The sequence below is a fragment of the Plectropomus leopardus genome, chromosome 10 (genome assembly GCF_008729295.1).
Source record: "Plectropomus leopardus isolate mb chromosome 10, YSFRI_Pleo_2.0, whole genome shotgun sequence".
In the NCBI taxonomy this organism is placed as follows: Eukaryota; Metazoa; Chordata; class Actinopteri; order Perciformes; family Serranidae; genus Plectropomus; species Plectropomus leopardus.
In genome coordinates, this window is record NC_056472.1 from 35,142,088 (window position 1) to 35,157,699 (window position 15,612).

General features: G+C 42.5%; 1 protein-coding gene across 1 annotated transcript; it reads right to left on the reverse strand.

Moving 5' to 3' along the window:
• Window positions 1-529: 529 nt before the first annotated feature.
• Window positions 530-13,917, reverse strand: LOC121949468 (glycosyltransferase-like domain-containing protein 1). Its single transcript, XM_042495161.1, has 3 exons — window positions 13,856-13,917; window positions 3,002-3,183; window positions 530-731 (listed from the first exon to the last, which is right to left on the reverse strand). Exons 1-3 carry the CDS (start codon window positions 13,865-13,867, stop codon window positions 560-562), a joined length of 366 nt encoding a protein of 121 aa, XP_042351095.1. The 5' UTR covers window positions 13,868-13,917; the 3' UTR covers window positions 530-559.
• Window positions 13,918-15,612: the final 1,695 nt, after the last annotated feature.

The following is a 15,612-nucleotide window of genomic DNA, read 5'->3' on the forward strand; positions in this document are numbered from 1 at the left end:
TTTTTTTTTTTTAAATATTTACTGATTAGCTAATAAATCAGCCAGTATGATTTTGTTTTACTACAGCTGTAATGAACAGATCTGGCATAAACACACAGTTTCTTTAATGTAATTTGATATGGACAGTAAAGCAGAGATCTGCAGAGGAGGCTGATTTGCGTCTCCCTCTAACTGAAATGAAGTCATGTGGCTTCGATCCAATCAGAGTCTCTTAATGATCAGCTGTTATTAGATGCTGCTGTAACAAAGTTAGAGGACTCAGACTTATTGACAAGCTGCCCTTAAGATCAACAACCATCACTCTTGTGCTCCGTGCTGCCAGACGTCTGATTAATGATGACCAGACACTCTCCAGTTAGACAACGCACCATGTCACAACAGCTCATTAACCAAACACATCACAGCAGCACGTTAACCAAACAAGGCACCGCAGCTCGTTAACCAAAGATCCAGAGGATCTGCTGGATCATGTTTACCATCAGAGGATCTGCTGGATCATGTTTACCATCAGAGGATCTGCTGGATCATGTTTACTATCAGAGGATGTGGTGGATCATGTTTACCATGAGAGGATCTGGTTGTATCCATACTGGAAGTCTCTCTCCTGGTCTTTGCGGACCGGATAAACCAGCTGGTTCTCGTGGAAGTACAGTACCTTCTTGAGGTGGGCCAGATCTGGTCTGAGAGCCACCAGCTCACACAGGTTCAGGACTGAGCTGCTGAACAGGACTCTGAGGACAAAACAAACAAATATGACTTTACAGAAAGAAAATTAACTGTAAAGAAACCAGAAACCTGCTGAGAACCACAGATGGAGTCAGCGTGGAGGTCCACAAAAACAGGGGAAAAAATGGTAGAAACCTCAGGAAGAGCAACTGAGGAGAGATCCCTCATCCAGGACGGACGTCGTAAAAAACAATTGAATTACAGTAATGACATAAAGGAAAGAGAAAGAGAGAGGAGGAGAGATGCAAAGCGATAACAGTAACAAAAACATATCATATAACAATAGTGATAGACAAAATTAATAAATAAATGTAATTTATGACGGGATTTAAATCATAGTAATGACAGTAGAAGTTGGCATCACAGCATCAATGTAACCAAGGCCCACGACACAGGTGCAGCCTCAGACAGGACCACAGCAACAGCACAACCAAGACCACGATCCAGGCACAGCCATGATCCATGAAATCCCTCTCACGCACACACACACGCACAGGACCAGGTCTTCCCTAGTGGGTGATCCTGCAGTCCTCTGATCTTGTACCATTAACTACATCATCTCTAAAGTCTTTAAAAGCTCTCCCTGACTGACCCCGTCCCCCCAGTCCCCCTGGCCCTCCCATCCCCCTTAAATCAATTTGATGTGGTCTCTTTGTGGTCGTGGCTGATGACGGCGAGCCCCTCAGACCAGGATTGGGCTGACTTCCTGGCCCTGCTGGATCTGTCTTCAGGTCTGAGGAGGAGCAGAATCAGTCTGATTTAAACCAGATGAGTCTCCTCTATTTTTACTCTCTGCACTGCCAAGAACAGTCTGAGGACTTCCTGCTGGACTCAGAGAGTAAATCCACACAGAGGACTCATCTGGTTTAACCTGCGCTAACTCACACTCACACCGTTTCTACTGAACTCTGATGTGTTTCTACTGAACTCTGATGTGTTTCACAACTGATCCCTCAGCTCAGAAACTGGTCCTTCTCAGTCCATCAGGGACCTGTTCCTGCTCAGGGTCTGATGGTGTGACACTGGGGAAGCTTTGATTAAAACATGACTCACTGTCTCAGCTTGGTTCGTCAGATCTCTGGCTCTGAAAAAGAGGATCGTTCTGCTGCTGAAGAAATTTGAATTCTGACCACACGCAGAGCAAACTCCCAAACTTTTAAACAGGAGACAGCTTGAGGGTGTGACGACATCGATGTGAATATTTGAAGTGGAGCCATTCGGGAGGAAATAAACAGGCGACTAAGTGAAACAGTGAATGATGTTTGTGCTTGATGCCCTTTGAAATCTCACTCTGAGAATCAGTCACACTGTTGGGGATGAACAATCACACATAGATCGGAGGTGAAGCATCAGGTCTGTTTGACCTTTAATCTCTGATACCATCAGATTTGACTCATCAGCTTCAGTCAAATCTTCCTCCTCCTCCTCCTCCTCAGCACTTCACTGTTTGAGCTCCAATCTGACTAAAATATGAAGTTATCCTTTTAAACCTGAGAGTCGCTGTCAGCACATCCAGAAATCAATAAGATGGTCAGTGTGAGCGTCACCTGTACCACTGGTAACCTGCAGAAATGTGCCAGCATTACCAGTCCGGGCGTCATGTCACAAGTGTTACACGTATGAATGATAACATTTACGACTATTATGTGTTTACATTTACAAACTTGTGTATGGATGAGGACATTTATAAACAGTTCACATATGAATGTTAATATTTTCAAACATTTTGTGTAAAAATGTCAGAATTTACAAATGTTACCTGTATGAATGTTAACATTTAGAAACATTCATATAGAAATGTTAACATTTATGAATATTACATTATGAATGTTAAGATGTACTAATGATGCATATATGAATGTAAGCATTTCTAAACATTATGTGTATCACTGTTAACAATTAAACATGAGTATGAATGTTAACCTCTACAAACATTTTGTATATGAACACTAACATTTACAAATGTAACATATATGAATGTTAACATTTACAAACATTGTGTATACGTGTCAACCTTTACAAAGATCAGGTGTATGACTGTTAACCTGTAAGAATGTTGCGCACAAATGTTAACGTATCCAAACATTACATGTATAAATGTTAACCTGTACGAATGTTATGTGTAAAAATGTTAACTTTTCCGAACATTACGTTTATGAATGTTAACATAAACTAACATTATGCATGTTAACCTGTTAAAGAGTGTGAACATGTGTGAGTGTCTCTTTTATTCACTTTACATGTTCCTGTGTGATGTTACCTGTGTGAGTCTCACCTGTATGAAGTACAGGTGGGGATAGTTTGGCTGAAGTGCAGCGCCGCCGTTCTCGCCCTCCAGTGCCATTTCTTAGCGGGCAGCTTGAAGACGGCGCAGCGGTCGATGTTTTGCTGCAGCAGGTCGATCAGCTGTTTGTGGGAGCCGCCGTAGAAGGCCTCCAGCAGCAGGACACTGGGAGCCTGAGGAAAGACAGGTTATGATCATATTGATCAGCTGTGGTGCTTTAAATTAGATTTTTATCCACATCCTTCAAATTTCTCTCTTTGTAAGCAGACTGTAACTGTGAGATATATCGTATATATACGTATATGTTAAATTTATATACAGTAAAATCATATGTTCATTTTCACTGTTTACTGATCTTTGCATGGAAAATTGATTAATATAAATTTGAGGCGTTGCCACATATAATATACAATTCCCACACATTTTCATGGAATAAATATCAAACATTTTCCATGACTTTAAGGGCCCTTATTTCTGGTTTTTCCTTTTCCCTTTGCCTGCATTTTTTTCTTAAACATTTCAGATTTAAACTCTATCTAAAGATAATTTGAGCTGGCTGACAGACATGAAGGGGGAGAGATGAATGTTGGGATAAAATTAAGAAAACTATGTGATGGTAAATAAAACTTGGCACATAAATACACATCAGAACTACATTACATTGTTGGCTTCGTAAAATTGAGTTGTTTTCATGTTTTATTATGTGGAGGGGCATCTACATTTTATTACTGTAACTATTTCATTACACTCAACAAAATTCCATGACTTTCCAGGCCTGAAACGTGAAATTCCATGAGTGCATTGGAGCTATTCTATGACTGCGGAAATCCTGATAATAGATTCATTGATATATTGTATGGACGTGTTCCTCTTGTTTAAACAATGTGGCTGAAAACAGGACAATAATACACTATCATAAAACAATAGTTTTTTTATTTTCAAGGTTTTTTCTTTTTAGGAAAAATGCCTAAAACTGGCAGATTCATATTTCTTGGATGTGAATATTTGCTTTGTTTTTCCATCTTGTTTAAACTTTATTTTTGGCAGATTCATGGATAATAAATGTAATCTCTGTCCACAGCAGAAAACAGTATTTAACAGAGGAAAATAATTAAAGTAGGTGCATCTGTTTCTGTGAGCCAACAACAGAACATGGACAAAGTTAAAGTCAGGATGACTGAACAAGAAAAAGTAAAAACTCAGGTCGCACCGACACATCTGAACTGAAGGCAGAGAAATTACTGAGAGTTCAAATTCAGTATGATATAAAAATGTACGACCATTTTAACAGTCAGCCAGCTCATGAATGAGAGATGATGTGAGGGGCTCTCTGCTCTTGTTTTTAGATTCCATTAATCCTCAGAATAAACTACACTTGGTTAAAGATGCAGAGAGGGGGTGTCTGGTAGAGCAAGCACCCCATGTATGGAGGCTGTGCCCTCGCCGCAGCAGCCGCGGGTTCGATTCCAGCCTCCGTTCTTTGCTGCATGTCACCCCCTCTCTCTCTCTCCCCCTTTCACACTTGTGCTGTCCTATCCATTAAAGGCAAAAACCCCCAAAAAAATATCTTTAAAAAAAAAAAAAAAAAAGATGCAGAGAGAAATAAGCAGAGCGCCACCAGACAGTGTGGCAAAGACAAACTGAACAGAGGACACCCAATATACATATTTATTATTATACCTATTATAAATATTATTATAGGCCATTTATAAATCTTAAGAGGGAGCTGATGGGGGTTATCTGAACCATCATTGAGACGGGGATGAGTACGTTTTGAACCTCTTTTATTTATTTATTTATCCCTTGTTTTTCCAAAAATATTTTTTTTAAAGTCTGTTAATTTTTGGGTTGTTGGTAATGTGAATGGGTGTTTTTGTACTGTCAATTTGTGTTTTTTGTATGTGCAGGTAATGATTCACATAAAAATATAACTAATAAAGTTAATACAGCAGCACAGTAAAGGAAAAAGGGGGTGAGAGACAGGACAATATTGCCCATAATGACACACTCAGCAGTGTGGTGAAAACAGGAAGATCATACCGACATCATTCACTCCATTTATCTGTTTACAGTCGTTTCAATTTCTGTTTGGTTTGTTGCTTCTATCCAGGAAATAACTGATTTTAGTGTTTCAAAGTGCTATCCTCTGCTTTTAACATGTCATGATGCTCCTTTAAATTAGTCTTCTTAATTCTATAAAAATCTAATTACATTTAACTAAAAAATTGAAGGCTTTAAAAAGATCTTTAATGAAAACAACATCAATAAAACAGGCACCAAATATTAAACTATACCTTAAAATAATGTCAAAAACATCCAATATTAATCTGTCAAAGACTCAAGATAGAAATCAGGCAGCGTACTGCAACACTTAACAGAAATATAGAATAAAAATAATTACAATAAAAATCTGAGGGAGATAATTTTAAAAGTACTGGAACAAAATGAACAGTCACAACAGCAGAAAGACTCAGTCACAGTCTCACGACGCCACAACAGAATCAAATCCAGAGACACATCCACACTCTGTTCACCTCCTTTCCAACAGCAACCTTCAGATCCAGGTTTAGACATTTTTAACAAGTTATTTGATGTAATCATTGATTTACTGCTTCCTTATCTGCTGTGAGATTTTAAGGACAGAGGGATGGAGGCAAATACTGGGCCGCTGTAGAAATAAAACTGAAGCTGCAGATATTTGTTTGACTCATAGTGGAGAGAATAATGCAGCTTGTGAAGAATCATTTCAGGTTGCTTTTTTTTAACATTTTATTTTTTCTTTTCATACTGTCTCACTCCTGCTAATCATCATCATCATTATTATCATTATTATCATTATTATTATTATCATTATCATCATGATTATTTATCCTTTTTACTGTATTTATTTTTATTCGTATTTTCTGATCTGTATTTCTCATCATCATCTATACTGCCCTTGCATCTGATCTCTTGTTTAATCTTATCTTACTTTCTGCAACACTTTTTAACATAAAATTATTATTATCATTATTAAGTTCTATTCAGGGGTACTAGAGAGGAGGGTCCGCCGGACAGTCAAACCCCGGATTCAGGAGGAGCAATGTGGTTTTCGTCCTGGTCGTGGAACTGTGGACCAGCTCTGGACCCTTGGCAGGATCCTTGAGGGTGCATGGGAGTTTGCCAAACCAGTCCACATGTGTTTTGTGGACTTGGAGAAGGCATTCGACCATGTCCCTCGGGGAGTCCTGTGGGGGGTTCTCTGGGAAAATGGGGTTTCGGACACCCTGATACGGGCCGTCCGTTCCCTGTATGACCGGTGCCAGAGCTTGGTCCGCATTGCCGGCAGTAAGTCGAACTCGTTTCCGGTGAGGGTTGGACTCTGCCAGGGCTGCCCTTTGTCACCAATTCTGTTCATAACTTTTATGGACAGAATTTCTAGGTGCAGCCAGGGTGTGGAGGGGGTCCGGTTTGGTGACCTCAGGATTGGGTCTCTGCTCTTTGCAGACGATGTGGTCCTGTTGGCTTCATCAGGCCGTGACCTTCAGCTCTCACTGGATCGGTTCGCAGCCAAGTGTGAAGCAGCCAGGATGAGAATCAGCACCTCCAAATCCAAGGCCATGGTTCTCAGCCAGAAAAGGTCGGGGACGAGATCCTGCCCCAAGTGTAGGAGTTTAAGTACCTTGGGGTCTTGTTCACAAGTGAGGGAAGGATGGAGCGGGAGATCGACAGGCGGATTGGTGCAGCGTCTGCAGTAATGCGGACTCTGCACCGATCTGTCGTGGTAAAGAGGGAGCTGAGCCGAAAGGCAAAGCTCTCGATTTACCGGTCGATCTTCGTTCCTACCCTCACCTACGGTCACGAGCTTTGGGTAGTGACCGAAAGTACGAGATCGCGGGTACAAGCGGCCGAAATGAGCTTCCTCCATAGGGTGCCTGGGCTCTCCCTTAGAGATAGGGTGCGAAGCTCGGTCATCCGGGAGGAGCTCGGAGGAGAGCCGCTGCTCCTCTGCGTTGAGAAGAGCCAGATGAGGCGGCTCGGGCATCTAATTGGGATGCCTCCAGGACGCCTCCCTGGTGAGGTGTTCAGGGCACGTCCCACCAGTAGGAGGCCCCGGGGAAGACCCAGGACATGCTGGAGAGACTATGTCTCACAGCTGGCCTGGGAACGCCTCGGGGTCCCCAGGAAGAGCTGGACGAAGTGGCTGGGGAGAGGGAAGTCTGGGCTTCACTGCTTAGGCTGCTGCCCCCGTGACCCGACCCCTAATAAGCGGAATGAATGAATGGATGGATGGATTATCATCATTATTATTATTATTATTATTATTATCTGTTTTTTAAAGCAAACACTGAATTGGATGTCAGCAGGAGACATTTGCAGAGAAGAGGTTCCCAACCTGAGGTGCGGGGCCTCTCGGGGGCCCCTGATGACAATAGTGCAGCTCTTTCTTTGTGTGTAGATTTGTAAGAAATAAATGGAGCATTAAATGTAAGGCGGGCAGCGGAGTGGAAATGGAAAACTATTGTTGCAGAAAGTTTACTCTGCAGCTACAGACCACAGAAGTGTTAATATGCAGCAGCAGCAGCGGCGGCAGCACACCGCGTCCTGATAGACACCAGCAGTCCATTATGATGTGAGGAGGAGGAAGTGGACGTCTGTCTGTCCTTCCACTGAATCCCCTCCCAGTGATTTCCAGTCCGCCCTCCATTTAGCTGCCCACAATGGGAGCTAATGTTTGTGCCGCAGCACTCAGCGGCGCCCACAGACGCTCAATCACTCAATATCTGCTCCGCTCTGCTATCAGGACCAGGAAATGAGCTGCCGCAGCACAGATACCGCCGCACGCCGCCCGGCGCAGCGTCGGCTTGCAAATGTGTCAAAAATAAGAATCTGATTGGAAACAGAAACATAATGTGAGCCATTGTGCTCCTGCGGACCAATCTATTTCCTGAATGCTGCCAAAATAATGTGAATATGAAAATGTGAACGTGTGCGATGGCTTGATTCTCTCGCTGCCGTCTGACCTTAAAGCGAAGACGTGAGGACATGAGTCGACCTCCCCACTCATCCATCAGCATCTTACATGAACAACAATGATCTACATTCATTTAACTCTTTAATCACCATCAGACTGATCTGAGGAGCCACTCAGGGCCCTAAGCCAGAGGTTGGGAACCAAAGGGAAATATTTCAGTACACCTGAAAGGAGACTGAGGTTTTAGGGTTTTTTTTCTATTTTACAGGGACAAATAAATTAATACTACAGGAAAGTCAAATCAACATCTTTCAAATAAAACCTGAATATGGCAGCTACAAAAACAGGAAGCACGAAAGCCACAACAGTTTATACAAATCTGACAAATTACAAATAAAGACGTCAGGGGAAAAATGAGACGAATTCAAAGACAAAGCTAGAAAATGATGAGAATCAAAGTCCGAGAATAAAATGCTAAATGTCAACAAAGTGAAACCTGACAGAGAGGAAAATAAACACAAGTAAAATCGAAAACGGAGCGCAGAGGGTCGGAGCGCTGACAGTGGTGGAGCGGAGAAACCAATCGACAGAAACCAGTAAAGTCTCGAGTGGAATCTGTCCTCGAGCTGGCAGGAAGTGCCTTAGTAAATGTGAAATCGATCATTCCACCTTAGAGTCCCTGTAAACCACGGCGGGGGATTCCAGCCTCGCAGACTCATCTCACCTAGACACCTTTGTCTCCTCGCCCACTGCGGCCACCGTCGAGGCTGCCGACACACATGAAACACAAAGGGTTAATGTCGGGGGCTCCCCCTGAGCCACCGGCAGCGAAGGGTTAACACCAGCTGAGTCACAGCCTGGAAACTCAACTCTGGAAATGTTTTTCTGCTTCTTCATCGTGATGTGACGGCGTGGGCCGCGCAGGAATTCACTGCCTCATCCTGCACGATGTCCTGATGACATCATCGCCCTAAACGCACCGATCGCCGATCACCAATCAATAAGCGCACATGCTTCAGCACAGGCTCACTCTGAGGTCCTTCTACCGTCACAGAGACTGGACAGAGACGCCGTCCTCAACGGAGACTTTATCAATGTCCTCTGAAATTACAGCTCCCATGAGCCCACAGAGGGCGCAGCACTACACCTCACACACTCCTCACACACACCTCACACACTCCTCACACACTCCTCACACACACCTCACACACACCTCACACACACCTCACACACACCTCACACACTCCTCACACACACCTCACACACACCTCACACACCACCTCACACACACCTCACACACACCTCACACACACCTCACACACCCTCACACACACATTACACACACACCTCACACACACCTCACACACACACCTCACACATACACCTCACACATACACCTCACACACACACACACACACACACACACACACCTCACACACACCTCACACACACATTACACACCTCACACACTCCTCACACACACATTACACACACACACATTACACACCTCACACACACACATTACACACCTCACGCACACCTCACGCACACTCCTCACGCACACACCTCACGCACACACCTAACACACACATTACACACCTCACACACACACATTACACACCTCACACACACACACACTGCACTCCTCACACACATCACACACACACACCACACACCTCACACACACACATCACACACCTCACACACCTGTTTCCTTCCACCATCAACCAGAGGGACCATTAGTATCGGCAGAAGACGAAAAGGCTGCCAGTGCGCCCGCTCAGATTGTGAGCGTGACGTCTTGACGTCCTCAGAGCGCGTCTGTTTTTGTTATGATCAAAACAACAGAAATGTCAAACTCGGAAAGGTCGTCCTGACCACAGCTGTGAATTTCACCGTTTCCACTGTTCCTCAGACCCCAAAAAATGATTTTAACCATCTGCAGAGTTTGACCTGCCCCTGAGCACAGCTAACATCCTCTAATTTACTGACAGGATTTTGAGATGACGGTTTTGAATGGACCTCAGATTGGTAAAATGTTCTGATCTAACAGCAAATAATACTTTACTCCAAAGTTCACCGTCAGCTTTCTTCTCTCTTCCTACACAGGAGTGAGAAAAAGGGTGCTATTATTATTGATATGGACTAATCTATTAGTCATGTGCCCAGCCCTCCTCTGGATCTTTATTGAAGCCTGAACAGTGAACTGAGCTTTTCTTTGGTCTCTGCAGTCACTCGGAGGTTTACACCTTTAAACCTCATATTTTCAGAGCAGCGATGGATCAGCTGAGTCACTGTTTCAGTCCCACTGTAGATAAATAATAACGGCTGTGTGTTTATGGGCAACAGAAGCAGAGGAACTCAGCTGAATGGAGCCCTGCTTGTGTGACAGTGAGGCATGAGCTGATGATATCTTTGATGTGATATTAGAGGATTACAGAGCAGCGAGGGTTAACTGAAGCGGTGGTCGTTCACAGCTCACATAGAGTTAATCATCATCGGTCACAGTGCAATTATCTACTGCAGCTAATCCCTGAGGACGCGCCACGAAACTACACGAGGAGCTCTGCACCGCCATTACTACCACCACTCACTCTGTGACACAGGTCACACATACAGGACACACCTTCATCATCATCACCATCATCATCACCTTCATCACCATCACTACCTTCACCATCATCATCACCTTCATCATCATCATCACCATCATCACCATCACTACCTTCACCATCATCATCACCTTCATCATCATCATCACCATCACTACCTTCACCATCATCATCACCTTCATCATCATCATCACCATCACTACTACTTCACCATCATCATCATGGTGGTGATCATCATCATCATCATCATCATCACCATCACCATCACCATCATCATGGTGGTGATCTTCATCATCATCATCACCATCATCACCACCATCTTCATCATGTGGTATCTAAAGGCTCGATAAAACAATCTGAAGATGACTCAGAGCTGTCATCAGAGCGCTTAATCACTTTGTTTTTTTTATTTCATTATAAATTTAAAATTCAAATTGTACAAATGTACTAATTATGTTTTTGTTTGAATTTAACCCTTTGGGGCCTGCTTTAATACTACACACACTGGTATCACTCTGACGAAAAAAAGAGCATTCAAAATCAAGCTTTAAAAAATATTATACAGTAATGTGATTTGTTCTTTCATTGAGTTTATTTTTAACCATCATCAGTCCTCATCATAAATATGAAATATTCATTAATTTTCAGAATTTTAACTCTTTAAATGTCAGGTTTTTGTCATGATGCCACTATGTTTTTAGATGAAAAACTGAATGATGTTGAGTCTCCTCCGTCCTCAGTGTGTGAGCGTAGCTGCTGACAGTCTGGGATATGTCAGTGATCAGCAGCTACATTGACTGTGACAGGTCACCTAGTGGAAATAGCATGTATTTCCTCCATCTGCCAAATATGGTCAAAATGACGTCATCAGGTGGAAAATAGTCAAAATGTCAAATTTGATGGCTGTGGGATCAAAAATGTCAGTTTGAATGGGTTTCAATGGAGCATTTTTTCACCTGAACAGTCTGAAGTTAACTATTTAGTTTCCACAGTGTATTTTAGACTTATTGTAGGAGCTGAGCTGCAAATTCACTGATTACACTCAAATACACAATCTGGACTACATTTAGGACACATGCATCAACACACACACAATTATCACAACAGGAAGAAGAAAAGAGACTAAAATGAGACAAACATTCACTAAAGGGTAAATAACAAACAGTCCCTAAAGGTTAATAATAAACAGTCCCTAAGTGTTAATAACAGACAGCCCCCAAAGGGTTTATAACAAGCAGTCCCCAAAGGGTTAATAACAAACAATCCCTAAGGGTTAATAACAAACAGTCCCCAAAGGGTTAATAACAAACAATCCCTAAGGGTTAATAACAAACAGTCCCCAAAGGGTTAATAGTAGGGCGCTCAGGGTCACAAGAATTTAACGTCATAAACGACACACACGACTCTCTTCAAGTTTTACACTTTTGGGATGTTTGTTCTTTTGCTAGATATTGAGTTTTTAATTTGGGGAATCAAATATTTGTTTTTGTATGTTTGTTTCACAATTTAGTAATCACAATTGATGTTATTCATCCATATCAATCTGCTAAACATCAATTCATTTACAATAATATTAATGTCACTCCATTATTTACCCATGATGCTGTTTATTGATAAATCTCTTAAACCATCAATCAGTTCATTAATCTGTATGATTTGATCATCAACAGCAGATCCAGGGTCAGTTTCTGTCATAACTATTCACATAATAGTTATTTCAAATAATTGATCAGCTTTCATGTGTTGAAATTATGGTTTTATTATTCATGTTTATTTATTGTCACAATAATGTGATTTATTAACAAGTGAAAAATAAGAATTTATTTCTGCTGAGTGTTCAGATATCAGATCTGTTTGATTGCTTTGCGTTTAAATGCAGAAGTGAAATCTGTGTGAGTGAAATCGTCTTACAGACTCGCAGGATGAAAACCACGATACTAATAAAGTCTGCGTATTAACACTCAGAGCTGCTGCTGGTCTGACGCTCTGAAACTCTGACAAATGTCTCACTTTAAATCAGGAATCCTGCTCTGCCTCTGAGTGTCCGTCCGTCTCAACGACACACCGCAGAAATGTACGTGTCAGTCCTCAATATCATTTATAAAAGCTGATGACATAAATCGCAGTTTGCCTCAGAGGTCTTTACAGCATGTGACCTCCAACCTCTGACCCTCACAGCCGAAAAGGAAAAAGATTCAATATTAAACAGGAATAACACCCAAAATAAATAATGTTTAGGGAAAGAAAACCAGTTAGGGAAAACTATATTATTATTATTATATCATTACTTGCTCTATTTAAATGGTTACAAAATGATATTTTTAAGCATTTTTTCATAGGCCATTTCTTGTCTGTTTAACTGTCTTTGTGTGTGTGTGTGTGTGTGTTTCATTTCTTGAGTATTTTGTTACTGAATTATTTATTTAAGTACGTTTTGTCAGTCTTGTTTGCCATGTTTCTTTTTACCTTGTATTGATTTTCTTTTTTGTTTTTCCTAATTTTCAGATAATTTTCACGCATTGTTTACCAATTTCTTTATAATTTTTGGATCATTCAGTCTTTGCACATTCATCAGAAATCAGTTTTCAAAGGGTTAAACTCCGAACTATTCTCAGTTCAAGTACACAAACTGTACCTGCAGTACTCCATGTGACTGTAGTACAGGTAGTATGTACTGTGAAGTTCAGGTGTTATAACATTATACTGGCCTTAAGTTTGTTTAGCTGTTAGCTCAGTCAGCTGTTAGCCCTGTTAGCTTTATTAGCGCTGTTAGCCCTGTTAGCTGTATTAGCGCTGTTAGCTCAGTCAGCTGTTAGTCCTGTTAGCTTTATTAGCGCTGTTAGCCCTGTTAGCTTTATTAGCGCTGTTAGCTCAGTCAGCTGTTAGTCTTGTTAGCTTTATTAGCGCTGTTAGCTCGGTCAGCTGTTAGCCCTGTTAGCTTTATTAGCGCTGTTAGCTCGGTCAGCTGTTAGCCCTGTTAGCTTTATTAGCGCTGTTAGCTCGGTCAGCGCTTAGCCCTGTTAGCTCAGTCAGCTGTTAGTCCCGTTAACTTTATTAGCTCCGTAAACCAAACAGAAAGGACGCCAACAGCTAACTAGCTCTCCTGTTCCCGCTCAAACCAGCCCCGGTGGAACCGGTAAACTGCCGGTACCGTCCTCCAGGAAGTGCGGAGCACCGTGCCGGCTGTCTCGTGGAGGTGTCCGGTTAACGCAACCCTCACCGGGAGACAAAAAGCGGCACGAGCTCGCCAGTTCTCTGACAGCGCGTGACAGTACTCACCTCTGACTGCATCTTCCGCCTCGCGCTAACTGCTGCTCTCGTACACTAACTACGTCATCACGTCGGTCTTTGAGCCTAGCCTGGCGGGAGAATAGCTATAAGTCCCGCCCTCCTCAGCTTCTGATTGGCTTGTTTCCTCCTCTCGCTACTTCACTCAGAGTAGTGCCGTTTAAGAGATATTGCTTGTGTTTTTTCTGACGTCATGTTCAGAGACACCTGGGGGGTTTCAGGTGGGGGGTTTCAGGTGGGGGGTTTCCTGAGAGCAGGTGAAGTGAAAACTCTGAGCATGTTAACCCTGAGAGGAGGAAAACTGTCATCTGTTCCAGAGAGAGTTAAGTCAAACTCTGAGTCGTTCACCATGAGTCAGTCACCATGGTAACTGACACAGTCAGTGACTGACTGTGACCATAACCTGCTTGCTGGCAGGTTTTCTAGAAGAAACACAGAGTTTCTATCTGTCTTACAATCAATCATTTATCTTAAAAACATTCTGCGGCCGAACGTATCTAATCTCACACACCGCAGACGTGCACTCACATCAGAACACATTTTGTGTATCGTGCTACATTTTTAAAACTAGTATTTCATTAAATTTTCATATAAACATCACCACATTTTAGGACACCAATCAATGATTCCAATAGGTAAAAAAATGAATAAAATTTTGAAGGAAATGTAACATGAATATATCCAAAATAATAAAATAAAACAAATCCGCAATAAATTAAATTTAAAAAACATCCAAAAAGCTCAAATACCAGCTTAAAATAAAAGACAGTAAACCAAATCAATAATAAATATCAGTGAATAAAGTCCGTCCCCACACGTGTGTCACCATAATCTAACCCACAATCATCACAGTAACTCTCAGGCCCATAAACAAAGCTCCTGTGGTGTTTTTGCTGTGAGCTTTATATCAATATTAAATATGAATGTCCTCAGCAGGACATGAGTCCAGAGGACATTTATGTGTCCAAACAGCATCCTGTTGGCCTTTAAACGACTACGCGTTCAAACGGCCGCCGAACGAAGATTTACTCCGTTTAACGTCAAATACGAATCAAACCAAAGTGAGGTCGGCCCACGATCACGGCGGAGTGAAATCCGTCGACCTTTCTGAACGATGTTTTTATAGATTTCATTTTCAGCTGCTTCAGAGAGCGTTTTCCCCCTGAGGACCTGAACCCAGATGAAGACCAGCATTTATCCTCTCCCTCACTGCTTCACCTGCACGCCGCCGTTTTAATAAAGCGCGCTTAGTGTTCGCTCGACGCACGCGTGCGTTCAAACGTACGCGTTGACACAGACGACACGGGCGGCGATTTTCTCCCATGATGCTTTTCTCTCTTCAGCTGCTGCAGCTGTTACTTTTCTTCCTGAATATGAGCTCGTGTTCTCCGTCGGCAGCACGAGGACCTCGAGCTCCGACGGACTCGAGGAGCTCGGTTTCTGTTTCTCGGCGGTCGCCGCGGTGAATCGAGGTATCGGGGCTCCGTTGATGACCGCTTTTTATTGAGGTCGTGCACGTGCTGAACTCAGAGTGAACACGCTCAGAACTGATTGGACGGATTCAGATCAGCTGGTCTGGACCCCAAAACTCAGTTTCTCTCAGCTCAGTTCAGAGTCACACTCAGAGTCTGATCAGCCTCCTCTCTGCAAAAACCACCAGGACAAAACAAAACAATACAGAGACCGGTGTCATTATACAGGCATGCTTTCTTTAAAAATCACAAACAATTACATTTGACATTTTAGAA